The sequence below is a fragment of the Sminthopsis crassicaudata genome, chromosome 3 (genome assembly GCF_048593235.1).
Source record: "Sminthopsis crassicaudata isolate SCR6 chromosome 3, ASM4859323v1, whole genome shotgun sequence".
Classification (NCBI taxonomy): Eukaryota; Metazoa; Chordata; class Mammalia; order Dasyuromorphia; family Dasyuridae; genus Sminthopsis; species Sminthopsis crassicaudata.
In genome coordinates, this window is record NC_133619.1 from 75,263,043 (window position 1) to 75,284,890 (window position 21,848).

The window sequence follows — 21,848 nt, forward strand, 5'->3', positions numbered from 1 at the left end:
TAGCCAGCAGCACCCTTTGAAAAAGATAAGATGATTCAAAATGAACATGCAGTTTAAGCTCCTCTTCTTTATATCGCAGACATAAGAAGCTTCTATAATTAGATGAATCACATCACAACTATTTAATGTTGCTAACTCCTTGTTAGAAATTTAAAATGTTTTAGGAAACAGAGGCTGGAGGTTATAGTAGAGATGGTGAGAGACGAGAGGAAATCGAGTTCTTTATCTAATTGTAAAAGACATTCTTTTTCTGCCTTGTCTTTACCTTCATATATGAGTAGCTATTAATCTCAAGCAAGTGAGCCCAACACAGTGAAGAACTGTCAGCACTATATAAACAGAATAAAACAAACTGTTAATATTGCTGTCAGGAGAAAAGCAAAAACAGTTTGATAAATTGGGTTGGCACTTTACTTCTCAGGGGACTGCATTGGTCACCTTCCTTATTAGGGAACCAGCAGAATGTTTTGTACCTTTAATTAATATTATAGTTTTCATCATTATCGTTGTTGTTGTTGTTAAATTGATGCCTTATTCTTGAACCCAAATGTCAACATTCTCAAATTACAATTAATATAAAAGTAGTTGGTATCTTACATGAAACTAAAATGTTTATAGAACTGACAACTCATTGTTTCTGAGGTGTCCCAGATGGCTACACAGCTAAATTAGTTCAGGACCTAGTAGACTGTTGAGAGCAAGGATTATTTATAATGCCTGCCACATGGAGGTGCAAGAAAAACTCTGTTGTAAACTTTGGCATCCACTAGAAAAAACATGATACATCCAGACTCTAAGCTTTGGAGACTCTTTTGAGTTAAACCCACAGAAAAACTAGCAGTGGCAAGAACCAGCAATTTTAAAGTACACAGTCACTGTTCACTGGGCCACTGCTGTAGGCAGATAAAGCATGACCAGTGACGAGTATTTTTGGTGATAGAGATGGAGGCTTGGGGAAGGATGTCCTATATTTATGGGAGTAGCAGAAAACTTAAAACCCAATCTTTGCACTGGACCTTGCTTTGTGGGTATTCTCCCTTTGTCTTTCTTGACTCTGTTTTCTCCTTCTCCAGGGATTATATTCTCAATATCAACATGTTCAGGTTTTCTCGTACAAAAAAAAAGTCTTTCCTTAAATTGCCATGCTATCCCTCTTCTTACTTTATAAAAATATGTGTAGATGGAGTTCTTAGTATGGACTAGATGACCTCTGAGATCTCTTCCAAAGTCAACAATCTGTCAATTTTCAAAAAAAATTTTTTAAATCTGATTCCTCTTCTCTCCCCACATTCATTGCTTAATTCAAAATTCATTGCTTAATTCAAAAAAAAATTTTTAAATCTGATTCCTCTTCCCTCCCCACATTCATTGCTTAATTCCTTCTAAACTGGCTTTTGTGTCTTCCATTTTACTGAAACTGTTCTTTTCAAGATCTCTTAATCATAAAATATAGTTAATTGAGTTTTCACATTCTTCATTCCCCTTGATTTCTCTGCAGTTTTTTAATATAGTTAACTGCCTTTTCTTCTTACTCTCCTTTCTTGCCTTCAGTGCCACTACATTGTCCCATTTTCTCTTCTCTTTTCATTTCTTCTTCAAGCTTCTGAAATGTGGGGGGGTGCTCCAATCAAGGGTTAGTCTCTTCTTCTAGGTGGCAGCTAAATTGGCACAGCACTTAGCATCATGAAGATCTGAGTTCAAATCCAGATACTCACTAGCTATGTAATATGTTGATTTTGGGAATCCTCTGAAAAGATCTTAGGTCCTGTACTTTGAGAATGGCCAAAATCTATTTTTCTAATTTTAAAGAAATGGGACTGAGACCCTGGTACGATGAATGACTTCTCCACTGGTCACACGGATAATAAAGAATAGAGATAGGGTGTAAACCTACCTATTTTGGAGTCTCTGACTCCAGATCCAGATTTAACTATATCATAAACTATATCATAAGTAAACTATTTTTTGTCACCAAGCCCTTAGTTGGCTCTCTGTAAGGATGACCATTGGCAAGGCTGCTATAGCTCATTTAACATTAGTTAATTAATAATGACATTCACTGTCCTGCAACTAGGTGGCACTGAGAGTGGATAGAGTTCAGGGTCTGGAGTTTAGAAGACTCATCTTCCTGAGTTCAAATTCAGCCTCAGACATTTAACAGCTATATGACCCTGGGCAAGTCACTTAGTCCTGTTTGCCTAAATTCCCTCATCCATTAAAAAAAAGCTGGAAAAGGAAATGACAAACCCCTCCAGTATCTTTGCCAAGAAATCTCCAAATGGAGTCACAAACAGCAGCTGGCATTTGAACTTTAATTAAGATAAACTCTGTAGTCACGAGAGAAGCCAGAAACTGTTAAATTAAATTACTTATCTACTTTATCTTTTTCACAAACAATAGTGTTCCTCACAATTATTTCCCAGATTTCCTTTTCCCATTCTCCCTCTCAGATGTTTTCCTAAACTGCAGTTTTCAAATGGTTTAAACTACTCAAACTCCTTGTGATATAGCTTTTTCCCTCTCTTTCTTTGCTTCTTAAATCTTAAACAACAAATAGATGATCTGTGTCACTGCCTTGTTGAGAAACTGAACCACATTATACTAATTACTCCAGAAAAGCAGTGCTTCTCTTCCCCACTGCTACTCACAACAAGGAGCTAAGGACTGCCCTCAAAGGAAAATAACACACAAATTCAGAGATTAATAAGCTAGAATGGAGAACTTTGGAAAAGCCAAGCATTTCTTTTTATAGCGTATACTAATGTAAAATCTGAAAAAGGGAGTAGGGAGTAGGGAGTATTGAATAGTGGCAGGATTAAAACATTACTTTTTAAAATTATATTTTGCTTATATCATTTTCTCTTTGTCAGCAGAAGCAGCAGAAGGAGAGAAGCAGGTGTATAGTCGATAGAAAAAGCTGGCTTTGAAGCCAGAAAGATCGAGATTCAAGTCCCACCAATGATGCATGCTAGATATGTGACACTGAGCAAATCCTTTAAACCATTCAGTGTTTAGGGCCAAAATTGTCAAACTCCTGGCCCACCAATGTAAGTAAAAAAAAGTGTCACTCTAAACTATATTAAATTAGGAAAAAATTAATTAGTAAACATTTAACAAAAATAAATAAAAATGTAGTACAACATTGATTATGTAAACTTGTGATTTTCTAAGTCAGTATGCAGCCCACAAGAATATGTCCTCTATTTGAGTTGATACTACTGTTAGGCAAGTCTCTAAGTGGAAGAGAAAGTGCCAAACTACATTGGAAGAGATAATTTCTTCATCAGAGAGTTCTCCATGCTAATGAAATTGTAAATCCAAAAGCCTATATCCACTTTTTAAAGAAAATTTGGGAGACTTTTTTAAGTAGGAAAATTTTCTTGGAAAATTTGAGCCAGAAATTATACCAAAAAGAAGTATGTCATTTATTTTTTAAACACAGCAAAGAATAATAGAAACCTAGACTATTTGCAAACTGTTTCCACTGGCCAGACTGCATGTTGTTGTGAAGAGACTTAACAACAAATTCCAAATGAAAGCGTTAGAGTCTTTTATTATACTCTCTGTATCTATTTCTTGGACTAGACATAATATCTCATGCAATTTGTTCACTTTTTCTGATGATAAGATTAGCAAAATAAGATATTGAAAGAAATGATTCAGCCTTGTTTCTTCCATTCCATATAGGTTGCTGTAGAAATACCCCTCTTTGATTGAAAATTGTTTTTCCATTAGCTGAGAGGATGACTAGGAGTCTTAGTTCTTTCCACATCTAGCCTAATGTAACCATTTCAAGAAGACCTTGCAGCAAACATCAAGAACACCAAATTATACCTGCTAGGGAAGCACCTCACGGTATTATTTGCTTATTTGAGTCGCTGCCTGTGTCTTACAGAGGAAAGAGCGTGTCACACTCTAGCCCAATAAATACGACTTAAGTGCGTGGAGCACACACTTAGGAAGCTCAGTACAACATGGAGAAATGGTTTTCCATTTTAAAATACTCTTTACCTACTTCTGTCCATTCCTTTCTTTTGATTCCTTTTCTTTTAGAGGTAGAATCTTTAGATTTGTACATGTATGTGTGTTTTACTTGTTTTTTATTGAAATCTCTTCAAGGATTTGAGATATTTTGGTCACAGACTTCTTTTGAAAATAGATTTTCTTTTAATACCATTTTTATAATTATTATTTTTTTTATTTTTTGATATACATGCAAAGACATTCACTCTTGCAAAACCTAGTGTTTCAAATTTTTCTCCCTTCCTTTCCCCCATCTCCTTCCCCTAGACAGCAAGTAATCCAATATAGGTTAAACATATGCAATTCTTCTAAATGTATTTCCACATTTTTCACGTTGCAAAAGAAAAACCATGTCAAAAGGTAAAAATGAGAAAGAAAAAAAAAAAGCAACCAAACAACAACGTTGTGACCCACATTCAGTCCCCATAGTCCTCTCTATCACAAGTCTATTGGAATTGGCCTGAATCACCTCATTGTTGAAAAGATCCAGGTCCATCACACTTGATCATCACATAATCTTCTTGTTGCTATGTACAATGTTCTCTTGGTTCTACTCACTTCACTTAGCATCAGTTCATGTAAATCTCTCCAAGCCTCTTGAAAATCATCCTACTGATCATTTATTATAGAACCATAATATTCCATAACATTCTTGATACCATAACTTATTCAGCCATTCCTTAACTGGATGAGCATCACTCAGTTTCCAGTTTCTTATCACTACAAAAAGGGCTACAAACATTTTTGCACAGGTGAGTTATTTTCCCTTTTTTGTGATCTCTTTGGGATACAGACTCAGTAGAGACAGTGCTGTATCAAAGGGTATGCACAGTTTGATAGTGCTCTGGGCATATTTCCAAATTGCTTTCCAGAACAATTAATTGGATCGTCCACAATTCTATTAACAATATATTAGTGTCCTAGTTTTCCCACATCCCCTTCAATATTTATCATCATCTTTTCCTCTTATTTTAGCCAATCTGAGAGGCATGAAGTAGTACCTCAGAGTTGTCTTAATTTGCATTTCTCAAATCAATAATGATTTAGAGAACTTTTTTTTCACATGGTTAGAAATAGCTTTAATTTCTTCATTGGAAAATTGTCTGTTCATATCTTTTGATCACTTATCTCTTAAAAATTTTATAAATGAGATCTCTATCAGAAACCTTGGATGTATTACCATTTATTTTCAATAATCAGACATGTGAGATAAGGACATCACTCTAGAGGAGGTGTGATTTGGCCCTAAAAAGAATGTAATCATCCAATCAGAGGTGGGAAGACAGGTTTATAGAATCATATATTTTAGAATAGAAAGGTATGCTAAAGACTGTGGAATGTAGCTCCCTCATTTTATGAATACAGGAGTTGATTAAGTGACTTTCTCAGAACCACACAGCTGGTAGCAAGTGTCTAGGCAAGATTTGAACTCAGATATTCCTGACACCAAGTTGGGCACTCTATTTTACCATCTCACTAGGCTTGCCTTCCCTGAGCTAGCCACTCGTGACTCCAGTACAGTCATCTCTCTTCTTACCTCCCAACATCCTCCCCGGTCATTGTTCGTCTTTGCTGGGTAAGCTCTCCATCCTCCTCACTTCTGAGTCAGCCATTGGCCCTCAGGTCCCTCCCCATTGCGACTATCAAGGTACCATTGAGAACATTCTGGACCTGCCCCCCAAATCAGCTTGTGATCACACAGGTGCTGCAGCAAGCTGGGCTCCGGGTCCTGACAGTGACCGGGGGAGTCTCTTTCCTCCTTTTGGTTCTGGCTGGGACCTAGGGCAAGCAGGTAGAGGTGGACCAAAAATATCTTCACCTCACATCTCATTTCAGCCTTCCATGTTAGTGTCTAGGCCACCAGCCTCTCGAGTCACTCTGTGACTTCTCATTTCATTGTCATCTTTGATCCTTCATTCTCCTTTGCACCTCATCCACAAAGCACTGCCTCCCTAGCTCTCCCATCTGCCCCTTTTCTGGCTTAACCAGCCTCTCTCAAGTTTTTCTTACTTCTCACCTGAATGACTATTGCAATCTCCTACCCATAGCATTCTTTGTCATTTCTATTTTTGTAAAAATTTTATAATGTATATAATTATGATTACAGTTGTATTTGTATATAATTTCTAAATAAGTAAATTTGCATATGGAAGGCTTTGCTTAAAATTTTCTTCAGGATAGAAGTTCCTGATCAAAAGTTTATTAACTACCACTCTAAAAAACATTGAGTCTTAAAGAAACAACAGCAACATCCAATCTTAAAAACTCCTGCCTTAAAAACATGACAGTTGTTTTTACTTATAGATGTTTGATATTGGCAGAAGTTAAGTTGAAGACCTCTAAGATCACATAGGCTAAGTGCTGATAAGTTTGACATAGTATTAATGTGGTAAAATGAAATGAAGTCTTAATTAACCCTTTCTTGCCTTTGATTTCAGACTTAGTTATCTCTGTGTTTTTGACATAAGGCACCTGCTGAATAATAAAGAGACTTAGTCTCATGTGTGGCCTTTTTTTCCCCACTTAATTTTCATTTTTCCTCCCAAGTCATTATAGCAATTGGGAAATGAAGTCTTGCTTGCCTCCACAGTAGGTCATGGAGTTCTGAAGATGATGAAATGAAAATCACATGTGAAATGGTTGGGCCAGCCTAATTTTATGAGGCCATAGCAGTTTCCCTTTGGTACAAAAGAACTGGATGGTGCCACCTGCTAACTAACCCAATTTTCCTAGTTTGGCAAGGGAGTTATAGTTTTTACAGCTTATTAAATCTCTTTGACTTGAGTGTCAGATCTGATTAGATTACTTTGCAATGTCTTCAGTATTGCTGTTGGCATAGTTATCTGTTGGAGGAATATTGCCCAAACACATCATAAATGGACTTTTAGAACACAAAGATCAATTACTATTTAGAAAGTAATCAGCAAAGCAGTACAACCTGCCTAGAGCATAAGTAGCACTCACCTGCAGCAAAGATACTGTTTGCTAGAAGGTAATAAAGGAGGTAACATTTAGATCTGGCCCTGTGGCATAGTATCCAGGGCACAAAGGAAATTATTACTGCTATATTTTTCTTTCAATGAAAAGCACAGCATTGCAATTTTTTTATTTGAAAAGGTGGATGTTATAGGAGAAATTATTTGAAGGAGCCAGAGAAAGCAAATTGCTTAAGATTGTCTTAAGATGGTATGAATTTAGTTGTGAGATTTGGGGTCTCTGACTTATTTTCTGGTGTTTTTTGAACCTTAGTTTTTATACATGACTAAACATCTTTTCTTGTGTGAATTCAAGGGAAAGTGGGCATGAAATTTGAGCCTAAAGAATTTGCCCCCAATTCCCCTATAAGTTCTCCTAGTCATTGCTGAGGAATTTATCTGTCATTTTTTTTGTGCTATGTGGTATAGGAATCTTAGATACTAAAGGAAGCTTACAACAGACCTATTTTTATAGAATCAAGAGCCTCCCTTATAGATTTGGGATCTCTCCACAACCAATCTTCCCACCCCACTTATACTAGAGCGCTCCAGTCAAACAGTCTAAGTCTTATTATTACTTAGGTAGCCCAGTTATAAATCAGCAGGGAAGTTATTACTAATCAGTTTTCTAAGCTCTGTTATCAAGTCTTTTTTTTTTTTTTTTAACTATGCTTCCTTTGCTGATATCCTATTTAAAGTTCTATGAAAAACATTAGAAGCAATCTTGCAAATTCAGTATGACTTGAAAGGAGGAGACATTGTCAAAAATCATAAAAGCATCCTACTGGCAGGGACTTGGAGAAGTAATCTTATTCCTACCTCTGTTTTCAGGTAGCCCAAAATCATCTTAGACACATGAGAATCATTTCTTCCCCTTGCCCTCCTCCTTTAAATAGCAGTCTCCTCTAATACGTGGTATCATAATATTCCTTAGTATTCATTTTGGCATCTAACATTTCTCACAGTCAGGATATTTTTCCTCATATCTGATTTCATAAACTAAGCAGTACCTAATTACTACTAGCATGCTGCTACTTCTAGCTTCAGTAAATTAGAAGAGTTGGTTATTATTATCTGTATAAAAGCCTTTTTTTATACTTTAAAACTGTTATTAAGTACCTTGACCACCTTCTTTTTTCCAAGCATAATAGTCCTTGATCTTCAACCTTTCCAGAGATTTATTTTCCAGTCCTATAATTAATTCAATCAGCACTTATTACTCACCTCAGAGAAAACATAGTAATAAACTATATTTAGAATAATTCAGAAAGAAATCATAAGGCCGATTCCTTCTCTTAGAACCTATGGCCTAAAAGGAGAAGCAGTAGGAATATATATGAAACCTGTTTGTAGATGTTCTAGAATAGAAACAATACAATACCTGGAACAGCTAGGTGGCACAGTAGATAGAATGCCAGATTTTAAGTCAGGAAAACTCATCTTCCTGAGTTCAAATGTGGCCTTAGACACTTATTAGCTGTGTGACCCTGAGCAAGTCACTTAACCCTGTTTGCCACAGTTCCTCATCTATAAAATGAACTGGGGAAGAAAATGGCAAACTACTCTAGTATCTTTGTTAAGAAAACTCTAAATGGAGTCACAAAAACTCAGACGTGACTGAAATGACAAAAAACAACAAAGGTAGCATGCATGAATCATAATGAATCATTACTATACAAATTTATTGAAGATAATAGGACCAGGTATGCAATTGAGAAATAAGAAGTTATCCAAACCTTAAATTATAAATTCTAGAATTAGACATGATTCAAATGATGAATGAATGAAAAATCATTTATTAAACTTTATAAAACCATACATACAGCATTGTGCTGAGTACTGGTCATAGAAATCTAAAAAAATGAGTTTTTCTCTTTAAGCCTCAGATTCCTGTCCTTTTCATTCTGCTCCTCCATTCTCTGGTCAAGTTCTTTTGTAGAATAGAGCTAATCTTATATAAATTTCAGTCATTTGAATGGGGTCTAAAAAAGTCTAAAGTTTAGTTTTCTTGCAAACTGTTGTGCTGGCTTGTTCAGCCTTAGTGCTGGGAATGTGGTTGACAGTGCAGGGCAGAAGTGCTGAGTAAACACCTTGGAGGTTAGAGATTCTGCTGTTTTTAGCTCCTTGTGTTGTCCAAATCCTTCTTCGATTTCTTGGTGTCCTAGACCATGGAGAGAGCCAAAATTGCTTTATTTCTTGCATATCATTCATTTTTAGAGAGGTTGAAAAATTTCCAAGTATAGAAGAAAATATCTATTCCTCCATCTTATTTGGGTATATAACCTGGACATATTACTTCAGTCACTTTAAAACATCCCTTTGGCTTGTTGGTTCTTTGGGATTTTTTGTTTTGTTGGTTGTTTTATAACATGCATTCTGTTCATACTCCCTTTACCACTGCTCAAGGGAATTTAAAAGTTAATTGTAATTAATTTATTAATAACATTTTTAATAAAAATTTTTTTAAAGGACAAACTTAAAATCTCTTGGATCAGAAATGGGATCTACCAGAGCATTGAGAACATTTTCTCTCCATCTTTTCTTCTGTTCAGGGTTCTATAATGATTATACATATTTTAACAGCCCTCATCACTCATTATGGTCCATGTAGGCAGCATATATCTCATTTAAGAAGTAGAATATTTGGCATCAATTCTATACTAGTTTCCTTCTCTCTAGGCGAAACTGAAGATAAGAAAGGTTAAGAAAATAAAGTGTTGTTTTTTTTTTTAAATTAACATCTCATAGCTATAAATATATTATTGTGGGAATGACCAAAGAGATGAATGCAGATGCCCTATTCAAAACTAAGGAAGTTCTTTCGGTCTTGATTTTCTTAAAAGTGATCTAAAATATTCAGTAAGTTATTCAACATCATAAAAGCTGTTCATTGGGTATATATGCTTGTACTGCTGAAGTACCTACTCTTAAGAAATCATATTTCTTCTTCATATACATAAAAAGAGAATGTATGGATATTGAAATGGTGCAGTGGATAGAGCACCGCCCTGGAATCTGAAGGACCTTAATTCAAATCCAGCCTCAGCACAGACATTTAACATATCCTAGTTTTGTGACCCTGGGCAAATCTTGTTCAAAAAGAAAATGGGGGGGGGAGGGAGAGAAGGAAGGGAAAGAGAAGAGGGGGGAGAGGGAGAGAAGAAAGGAGAGGGGGAGAGAGGGGAGGGAGAGAATGTGAGTGTGAAGATACATAAAAACAGTTGTGGTTTCTGTTTGAGGTGGGATAGATAGTAGAGTTTTCCCTTCCCTTCAGTATTGCTAAAATACTCTGGCTTGTTTTCGGTGGTTATGATTGACCTTTAAGCATAGGGTTGCTAGTCCTAATCTTTTTAGTTCTGTGCCAGCCTTCCATATTTTTATTATCTGCACTATGCCAGGTTAAGTCAAGGTCATGTTCACTTGTCTTAAGTTGGGATGCTCTTTGGTCTCCTTGATATGGGTGATGAGAAAGGAAAAATTGTGATTATTGCTGATTTCCCTTCTTAGCAGCTTCTTTATTTTATATATCAATGAAAAAATTATAAATTAAAATTTAAAATTTGAGACACAAGTGGTTGTTAATAGTTTGCAATATTGCTTTTAAGAACTGTCTAGGAGCAGACAGCCAGGTAGTATAGTAGTTAGCTATAGGTATAGCAGCTCTAGAGTTAGAAAGATGTGAATCCGGCCTCGGGCACTTGACTCTATACTAGCTGTGTGACCCTGGACAAGTCATCAACCCTAATTGCCTCATCAAAAAAAAAGTGAATTGTCCAGTCCTTACACCATTTATCTACTGGAGAGTGCCATTTTTTTTTTTTAAGTCTAGTTAGTTATATATTTATCTTGAATATCAGACCTTCATTTGAGAAATATGATATAAAGATTTTTTTTTCCTTATTTGATTGTTTCTCTTCCTATCCTTGTTGCATCGATTTTATTTGTCCTAATTTTTTTTTTCAGTTTCACATAATCAGAGTTATCTATTTTATCTTTTGTACTTTTGTCTATCCCTTGTTTGGTTAAGAACATATCTCTTACCAGATATGAAAGGTATATGATCAGCCGATGATATATTCCATTCTTATTTTTTCATGGTATGATCTTTAATATTAAGGTCATAATATTCCTTTATTTATTCTTAATTTGCATATCTCTGATCAGTAGTGATTTGGAACCTTCTTTCATATGAGTAGATATAATTTCAATTTCATCATCTGAGAATTGTCTGTTCATATCCTTTGATCATTTATCAATTAGAGAATGGTTTGATTTCTTATAAATTAAAGTCAATTCTCTGTATATTTTAGAAATGAGGCCTTTATCAGAACCTTTAACTGTAAAAATATTTTCCCAATTTGTTACTTCCCTTCTAATCTTGTGTGCATTAGTTTTGTTTGTACAAAAGCTTTTTAATTTGATGTAATCAAAATCTTCTGTTTTGTGATCAATAATGGTTTCTAGTTCTCCTTTGGTCATAAATTCCTTCCTCCTCCACAGGTTTGAGAGGTACACTATCCTCTGTTCCTCTAATCTATTTATGATCTCATTCTTTATGCCTAAATCATGGACCCATTTTGATCTTATCTTGGTATATGGTGTTGTGTCGGTCCCTAAGAAAGTTCTTTTCTAACTAATTTATAGTTTGTCAAACCCAGAATAATTGAGTTCTGTTGTTTGATTCTCCCTTATCTAGTAATTTCCATTGATTTAGCTTGGTATTTGTATTTGTATTCCACCATTACCAAATGGTTTGGATGACTGCTGTTTTATTATGTAGTTGGAAGTTTAGAAGTACTATACTCCCTGTATCTCTAACATTTTCTATTGTTTCCCATGATATTATAGTGGTTTGTTTTCTCCAAATGAATTTTATTATTTTATCTACACTTATAGTCTTAGTGTATAGCATTAAAATGGTAAATTGGCTTTGGTAATATCCATCTTTTATTATTATATTAGTACAGTCTAGCCATTAGTACTGATATTTCTGTAGCTTTTAAATTATTCTTGATTTCTTTAAGAAAGACTTATAATTGGTTATATACAAATATTTTGTGTATTTCAGTAGGTAGATCTCTTAAGTATTATATATATTTTGTGGTTACTTAGAAAGGTATTTTTCTTTATATTATTGCCTCTTAAATTCTGTTACTATTATATAAAAATGTAGTTTGTTATTGGGAGTTTATTTTGTAACCTGCACTTTGTTCACATGATTGATCATCATTTATCAGAGATACAAGACAACTCATTAATGAAAAGTTTAATTAGCTATGTTCCACTAGTATTAGCAGTATCTCTAGAAAATCTCTAGGGGAAAAAAAACAAACAAACTAGTTTTGTGGGATTTTAGAGACTTCCAAGAAAAATTAAGACTTATGACTTCACCAATTACTCGTATTGTTTTCCTTTTTTTCAGAATTTTCCCCAGAGAATACCTCCTTCAACAGATCCATCTGTACTCTCTTGCGGACCTACAGCAGGTAAATTATCTTAGGGTTTCCTTTTTATCTTCTCCCTTGAAAAAGTCTCCCCTTTGCTAATTTTTAAAATTTATTATTATTATTAAGTTTTTATTATGGCTTATCAAACTCAGTGGATTTCACAGATATGCATTAGTGTAAAAAATAAAATAAAAAGCAAAGATCTGCAAGGTAGGAGAAAGTTAAACCTTTTGATGATATTCATTCAGTCCCCTGTTTTTAAATTTGAAAACCTAAAAAATATACCCCATATTTAAGGTAAAAAAAAAAAGTTTTCCTATCTTACTGGTTTATGAAAGATTTAAGTGGTCAAGAGCCAGGAAAGAAAAAAATTGAGCTACAAACTCAGAAGACCTAAATGCAGTAAGTTTTGCTTAATCATTTAGGTCAGCTTCCACTAGACTCCTCAGATGACACACAGTTCTAATTATTGGGCTATTTCTCCTAACATCTAACTTGGTTCAAACAGATCCCTTTGGCATTCCACTGGACACTTCTTACTATATTGCAATTGAACCAATTACTCTTTGCGTTGAGCTTTCCAGTTAATTTTGAGGGCAGCTAAATGATGCAGTGGATAGAGGACAGCCCTGGGCTCATAAAGATCTGAGTTCAAATCCAGCCTCTAGATGAATACTTCCTAGTTGTGTGACTCTGGGCAAGTCACTTAAATCCCATTGCTTTGCCCTCCTCCTCTCCCCCAAAAAAAGATACCAACTACTTTTGAAGCCATGTAGTTATATATTATCTTCTACAAAAATAGTTTATAGGATATCTTACCAAAAGCATTGCTAAAATTTAGGTAAACTCTGACCACAACATTCCATTCAGTTTAGGAAAGCAAATATAAAATAGGAACTAAATTATTAGAATGCTTTGTGATAGAGGGAATGATCAACAATTTCAACTATAACAGAAAGATTGAAGGAGATAAAGCAGAAATCCAATAATGTTAGGTAGAAGCCAGGTTATAGAAGCTCAAAGAATAAGTAGTGGTAAAGAAATGAAATAAATAAATATTTCACTATAAAGTATTTTAATATCTTTAAAGTTGTTTTTTCTTCCTATTTTTCCATTTTCTGTACCTGTCATATGTTTTATTTCCCCTCCATTTCTTGTTAATTTAACTCCTCTCACAGAGACATAACCATTCATTTTAGGGAATAGTTAAGGATTTCCTGGGTCAAATGCTCCCAAATTCCATTTTCCTGCCAGGTTATGATAAAACCGTTATTTGAGAAAGCAGGAGGATTACTTATCATACTCTTCCTTGGAGAGAAGATCCTAAGTGTCCCTCCCACCCTCAGCACTTCTCAGGCTGATTCATTGACAGACTAGAATTAAAACATTGCTTTGCTCCTCTTACTCCAGTTTCAGAAGCTTCCAAGATTTCTCCTTCCTGCCCATTTGTATAATATATAGACCTCCAAAATTTGGCCCATATTTACCTTTCTAATTTTACCTTCCAGTACTACCTACATGAAGCCTTCACTGCCCCTAGACTTGATTGCCCATTCTAGCATACACATGCCCTATCTACACTGTCAGCCCTCACTAGCTTTGTTCAAACCATTTCCACCATCTCCAGTTGAAAACTCAAACCACCCTGAAGAACCAGAGAAGCAGAGAAAATTGACAGTTTCTGCTAGCCCCTGAATTCCTACTGAACTTATTATCCCTTCCATTCATTGGACATTTCTTTTCTTGCTTGATCTTAAAATTTTTTTAAATAGTTAAGTACTTTACCTGCCCCACATAAATATAATCCATAGAATCTTTAAGAATAATTCCATATAATAGACACGTATTAAGTACCTATTACACAAGGCATTATATTAGGCTTGGGAATACAACTGAGCCTTATATCCAAAGAACTCAGGGTATTAGGACCTGTCATCATAAATAGATAAATGTGTGTGTGTGTGTGTGTAACCCAATTAATATTTGTCATAAGACATTAGTCTTATTACACACAATAGGTTCTCTGCAAATATTGAAGTGGTTGGTAAGAATTCTTTTGATTTTCCTGTTTGGAGTAAGCAAAGATTCTTTGAAGCTGTTTGAAAGGAATCAGCTATATGTAGCATAGAATGTAGCATAGAAATAAAGATATCTTCATTGATGGCAGACAGAAACCCAGCAAGAATCTTTAGACTCTGCTGCTTAGGAAATGATGGACATCATATTTGTTTATCATGCAACTGAAGAGTAATCCTTAGTATAGAGAAAAAAGAAAAGCATTTGTAATTTGCTTTTCTGTCCAGATGATTCCTAGGGAAATAATCATAGTTACAATGCTGATAGATATTTTTGCTTATTTTGTTTATATACCTGCCCATGGTATCTCTTAAAGTACTTTTTAAAGGAATTAACTTTTAAAGCCCCTAAGTGATGGAAATTATGATACTTGGAATTACTTGGAAAAGATCCGCAGAGTGACTTTTCTTTAAAAAAGTTTTTCAAAACCAACTTTTGTTATCAGATAAAATAGCCAAAATAGGAGTAATTCTACATTTATGTTAAAATGACTATCATAGCCATCTTGCAGAAGTCCATTTTTATAAGACTATTCTGTGTCCTGCTGCTGCTTTTTTAATAATCCAGCCATTAGATAGCAAGTAGCTTAAATCAGAAGCAGCAGTCAGTCACCTTGGTAGACCCAGACCTTTATCCCCCAGAGCCTTTAAGCTGTTTAATCAGTTCTCAACCTTAGTGGTAAAGTGATAGAGGCAATCAACAGCTTATCAAACTCCCCTGTGGTAGGGGAAAGACAAGAGTCACAAGGCTTCCTTGGGTTTGACAGCTTTTTCTAACCTGATTCTTTGTGCTTATCTTTATGTGATCTCCAAATTTACCATATTTAGAAGAAGTTTAATTCAATTACTACTCCTACTAGAAGGGCATTAAATTGGATTTAGCTTTTGATCTCTACCCATCCTATCTATACTGAAAGGTTTCTTCTACAACCTCCTTAAGAATAAATTTTAATCAGATTGTCTCTACCAAAAAAAAAAAAAAAAAAAAAAAAAAAAGTATATATTGAAAGAGAAAGAAAATTTCTTTCCAAGAGAGAAAATAGACTGTTACACTGCTGGAAGAATCATGGGTGCTAGAAAAGGACATCCTGTAAATTGACTCTAACCCCTCAAATGTGCTTTGCCATTTTAGCTGCTATCTAGTGTTTCATGGTTTATTTGATAACACCATGACCTTCTAAAAGAATACAGTGGAGAGAACATGCATGTTTCTACAAAATTTTCTGGAAAGCAAATTTATATTTTGTAAATTCCATTTTATTCTTGACTTTTATTATAAAACCCAAGCTACAAACCTCTAAGAAGGAATTTGTCCTTGTATTCATTCAACAAACGTTTATCAATGTTTAGGTAAAATGGAGTCCTAACTTATAGTAGAAATAAGATAGTTAAGTCAGATCAAGCATTTAAGTATCTTTTAAGTGTGTGATAGGTATGGGGGGGTGTGGAGATATATGATAAATTAAAGATAATTACTGGGGGAAGACATTGATATAAAGGGGAATTACAAAAGACTTCTTATGGAAGGTGAGGTTTTAACTAGGTTTTGAAGGGAGCCAGAGATTAGGATGGAGAGAATTCTGATCATGGAAGCCAGCCAGTGAAAATGCACAGTACAAGGAGACACTCTTGTTTGAGGAACAGCAAAGAGACCAATATCACCAGACTGTGGAGCACAGAGGATTCGGGAGTAAAGTATAAGAAATAAAGGTAGGAAGTAGTCAGGTTAGGAAGGGCTTTGAACACTAAATAGAGGGTTTTATAATGAGTCCTAGAAGTCATAGGGAGCCATTAGAATTTGTTGAATAAGGGGTTAGAAAGCTGCTGTGGTGAATGTAATGGTAAATCATTTAGGGAGGTATAAAAGGATTGCTTTGCTTCAAATGAGGGCCCAGTTATTAAAATGTCACATGCATTTGTAGTGAACCTCAGTCATCATGGTTTCACTATTTTCTACAACTTCATTCAGGCAATAGGTTAATAGGAGTTAAGTTGTTGGGCAAGTAGGTTATAGAGTGGATAAAGTGCTGGGTCTGGAGTCTGGAAGACTCATTTTCCTGAGTTCAAAAACATATATTAGCTGTATGACTCTGGGCAAGTCACTTAATCCTGTTTGCCACAATTATGTCATTTGCAAAATTAAAGAAATGGTAAACCATTTCAGTGTCTTTGCCAAGAAAACCCCCAAAGGAGCCAAAAAGACTCACATGACTAAAAATAACTAACAAAAAGATGGTGGGAGTAATCCAGTTAATAGGGCATGATCAGCTATATGGTAAGATACAAATAATTTAAAAATGAATCTAGTGAAATAATAGATATTTGTATGTAATACTTTAAGATTTATAAATTGCTTACATTATCTTATTTGAACCTCAAAACAATCCTATAAAATAGAGATTTTTAGTAGTATCAGTCTCACTTTACAGATGAGGAACTTAAAGCCCTGAAGAATTAGGTGACTTGCCTCATGGTCATCCAGCTAGCAGATATTAAAGAGGAAAATGTGAGATTTCATTCTAATATCTTAGGATATAAAATATGTTATAATACACAGAAAATTAATAACACAGGCTTAGATGGACTATAAAAGTACAACATAAGTACTAGACCTGGAATGAGGAAGATTTGGATCCAAATCTTTCCACTGAAACTTAGTAATTAGTCATTATCTGATCATTAGTTTCCTTTGTTAAAGAGGTAAAGTAATACCTGTAGAGCCTTCCTTAAGGAATAGTTGTTGCCGGACTCAAATGAAATCAAACAGTCAGCAAGCATGTGGCCTGCAATGTTCCACACACTATACAAAATAGTCAAGATACAAACACAAAATTTAAGTCATGATATATGTAAGGTATTTGCAAGCTTTTAAGCACAATACACATGTTAGGTGTTCATGTGTACTGTAAAGATAACACTCTTTAAAGCTTTAGCAATTTGACTAAATTGATATTTGGATAAGGGTCTTCAACTACTTTAACAGTTTTTAATGTTTTAAATAATTTCTTTACCTTGAGTTCATATGAAGCTAATATAACAAATTCTACTCAGACATTTTGGTTGATATTACCTATTCACTTGATAACAAAATCTTTGAGTAGAAATATTAAGACCCGAAATATTTCATTCTTGCTTAGCAATCAGAACTCACTTCATTGTCCTATGAAAGTTGTAGCTGTCTGGCTCCTAACTATTGACTGATATTTATTACCAAGATAAAATTCTACCTGAGTTGATCATTCTGTACCCAACCTCATAATTTCTTTATTCAGCTAAAAGATAATTTCCTTATTGGGGATCTCAGATTATAAGAAACTGAGCAAAGCAAATTGTTGATCAGATCAGCATTTTAAATTTTTTCTTTATCAGGATGAACAAAACTCATAGTCAATAAAACTCTTGACTAATTAGATACTAAAGTATCTAATGGGAAAGGATAATATGTTTAAAAGAAGACAAGATATTCAAATTCTGGGAAGTTAGGGGATGTCTGAGATATGGTATCCGGGCAATCAGATGGTGCAGTGGAGAGAGCACTGGCCTTGGAGTCGGGAGGACATGACAAGGTGGTGCAATTAATCTTAGAATTTTGTTAGATGAATTTCTGTTCATAATATTCTCAGATCCTCAGGCCTACACCAAGACATATCCCTTAAGTACATAATTAATTAAATGAGCAACAACATGCCGTAGTGGCTAGAGAATTGGCTCTGGAAGTTAGAAAGTTTTGGTTTCAAATCCTGCTTCTTCTCCCCTTCATTGTGGGCAGTGATCTAGATTCATTTAGGCCATGAGGTAAGTTGTCAATCTGCATTAGTATTAGGGCCTAGTTTCCAGTTGGTAGATCATCATACCTGTAAAATCAAAATCCAGGTGAAAGATAGTCAATAGATGGATGAATAAATAGAATTTGTAATTCCGTTTCTTTTTCTTCTTCTTGTTAGATCTCATACCTCCAATAAATATCTCTGCTATTCTAGCCTTCTCATGGCAGAGAAGCAACACTGAGTCAGCACAGACTTTGCCATGCTGCCATGCTGCCATGCTGGAAGAGCTTCAAGCATGGTATCTATTAATGCCATCTGAGGACTAGAATAGTTGGGGCAATTTATCAATTGTAAATTTGGCTGGCCACCAAGTGATGATTAGGTAAGGATCATTTTGCCCCTGGAATTCTCAAAAGATTTCTACTATGGCATATGGAGATCTACTATCTCCAGGGAATGAATATTCACATCATGAAGATTCTTAAAATACTGAGGTATTCATAAACAAGCATTTTTTTTCTCTTAGAATATTGTGAAACATTGTTCTTCTTACAAACCTGAAGGATTTAATTAGCATGCCATAATCAGAGCTAGAAGAGATCTTAGAGAGATTATCTAGTCCCTTATTTTGCAGATAAGGAAACTGAGAGATTAAATGACTCTATCCCTGAAATTGAGTTGATCCACTACAGTGAAGCCTTTGGGCTACTTAAGGACTCTTTGGAAACTCAGGTATATTATCTGAGATAGTAACACATTTTTTGGTAGTAGTTTTTTATTTTCAAATACATGCAAAGATTGTTTTCAACATTCACCCCTTCAAAACCTTGTGTTCCAAATTTTTTCTCCCTTTCCCCCATCTCCCTCTCCTAGACAACAAGTAATGCAATATATGTTAAACATGTAACATATTACTTATTAATAATTTAACTTGAATTAGTTTGTTAGAGTGGTTCTAGTCAGCCTTCTCCCAAAGTTCTGGTTGGAAAACAGAGAATTTGTAAATTCTTATGTAAAAGGAGAGTCAAGTAAGTTCAGGAGTATGGCAGACTAGATAGGACACTCAGCCACAGTCTAAGGCCCTGAGCTGCCAGGTATCACCACAGAGGAGGAAGGGGACCCCAAAAATATACTTCACAGGTTTGCCTAGGGCTAATTTTATTGTAGGGACACCACACTGCCTCAGCACACTTCATTTACCAATAAGATGACTTAATTAAGCAAAATGAGAACCCAAAAAAAGTAAATTTTTCATTTTTTTTCTTCCCAGTAGACCTTGATGTCTTCCTTTGCTGCCTTGGTCAGTATGTGCTCAGGAAATGCAAACTAATAGTAAAGTTAACTAAAACAAACAAAAATTGTTTGCAATTGTTGATTGTTGCAAAATAATCATGCTGTCATCACAAAGCAAACTAAAAGTGATTTTTGATTTATTTGCCATGTTTTGGCTGATCTGAAGTCTGCTTTCTTTCAGGAGTGTAGACTATTAAGATTTGTCCTTATGCACATACATGGTGAGCTGTAAATGTTATTGATTGAATGACCTCCCATTTCTTCCATTCACCTCCAGTACTCAGGAAATTATAGTATATGTAACCTGAACATTTGTCTGACTTGCTGTGTTAGGAAATAATCACAACTTTAGACCTGGCTGTGATTTTTATTAGGCTTTCTGGCTGAGGGCAAGCGCTCCTTAAAGCCCTTTTTAATGCACTTTGAAGCTCCTTTTTTTTTTTTTTTTTTTTTTTTTTTTCCCCATACACTTCATTCACTGCATTATTTCTTAAAGCAAATTATGCTATTTTAGTATAACCCTAGCCATCACCCAAACGTAATATGGGAACATTATTCTTCTTCCTCTCTATTCACTGACTCTGCCAACAATAGGCCTGCCCAAAGGGGCATCGTAGCACAGCTGCCCTTTAACCGAAGAAGTAACAGGTGATGACCTTTATTCACACAAGGACTGATTGCTTTGAATCCAGATCTCATCAAAACACAGTACCCCAGTGACTACAACCAAGTTAACAGCTACTCCACCCTTAGCAGCTTGGGTAACATGTATTCATAGCCTCTCCCCACCTCTGATCTCCTCTCCATTGTTCACCCAGGCTTTAGCAGGCAAGATAACTAATTAGGAGCATTCAGATTTAACAAGCAGAAAAACAAAGCGTGACAGCTCCCACATTCTCTTCAGTGGGCAATGACTATGCTCTCTTGTAGCCATCAGAGCCTTCCTAAAGCCCTGAGAGTAATCTGGGGTAAGGCAAGGAATCAGGCCTCTATTAAAACATCACTAAATCTCTGTTAGCTACTTTATCCAGAACTGTTCCAACCACTTAATGAATTAGCAAAAGAGGGACCTAAGTTACTTGGTAGGCAAATCATGCCTTTTAAAGAAATGTGGTGGGTTTTTTTTGTTTTTGTTTTTTTTTTTAAGTGAGGGGTATTTTTCCCTGTCTCTCCCCAACAAACACATGGAAAGGGAGGCAAGAGGTGAATCACAAAACATTTTGTTTTCTGGATGATTGGCAGGTTAAAGGCTATGAGACTGGAAGGCCACTGTTGATCCACATAGTTAGTAGATCTTAAACCGCCATCAGACACTTAGCCACTCCCCTATTCTCTTGCCCTATCACCATTTGTCCTGCCAGCCTATCTCTATTTCTGGTGGAAGTAGAAAAGGAAAAGAAAGCTTTCTCTTGGGTTTTTATTCATTGTTTACTGTGCATGGCCACATATTATATGGTAGGAGATAAAAAGGTTTGCACACATGTGCAACATGTGATTGTGAATTAGTTCAAGCTTTTGGGTTTGTTTTCTGTCTAAACCAGTCATCTTTGGGTGTTTAATTTTTCCCACTTTTGTGACTAATTTATTTGCTTTAATTGGTTTATCTTTCCCTGGAAACAATTGTTCCACAGTAAGAAGATATATACATAATCTTAGACAGCCTTATGTCTCACAAATGCTTGGATATGGATAATACTGCAAAGACATCGCCACAAGTGAAATAACTCAAAAAGTCCATGTCCTCCTGATAGGTCATCATCTACCATGGGTGGCTCTACATTTGTCTCTGAGTGTTTGACTTGTAGCACTGCCTGTACTCAAAATCCCAAAGCCAGTATACTGTAGTTTATCTCAAAGCATAATTAATACATTTTTAACCCTAGGAAGAACAAAGAACATGTTATAAGTATCTGCTCAGTGTGTTAGAACTATATAAAGGCTGTATTAATCACTTTACTGGAAATTGGAGATTTCTAACAGCTGCTTCTGACTTGATATAAAATTTGAAATTTCATCATCTCCCTATTATCTTCTTTCCCTATTTATCTAAAATAATTGGTAACACTAATGATAAAGATATTGCATTTTAGTGCAAATAGTACTAAGTGAGGAGTCTGTAATTCTGAGTTTTCTTCCTACTATTGCTACTGTAATAATTATATTATTACATAATCTTGAGGAGGAAGTTTAATTTTTCTGGGCCTCTGCTTCCTCATCCGGAAAATGAAGGAGTTGGATCAGATGATGTCTAAAGTCCCTTGTGACTCC

General features: G+C 35.2%; 1 protein-coding gene across 3 annotated transcripts in view; it reads left to right on the plus strand.

Annotated features, from left to right (window-relative positions):
- The window catches only part of PLEKHM3 (pleckstrin homology domain containing M3), a 179,002-nt gene that overhangs the window by 82,252 nt on the left and 74,902 nt on the right, over positions 1-21,848 (plus strand). For all 3 annotated transcript variants that reach the window (XM_074298892.1, XM_074298891.1, XM_074298893.1), the window contains exon 6: positions 12,421-12,484. In XM_074298892.1, the coding sequence (XP_074154993.1) occupies positions 12,421-12,484 (64 nt within the window). The remainder of the gene's footprint in view (positions 1-12,420; positions 12,485-21,848) is intronic.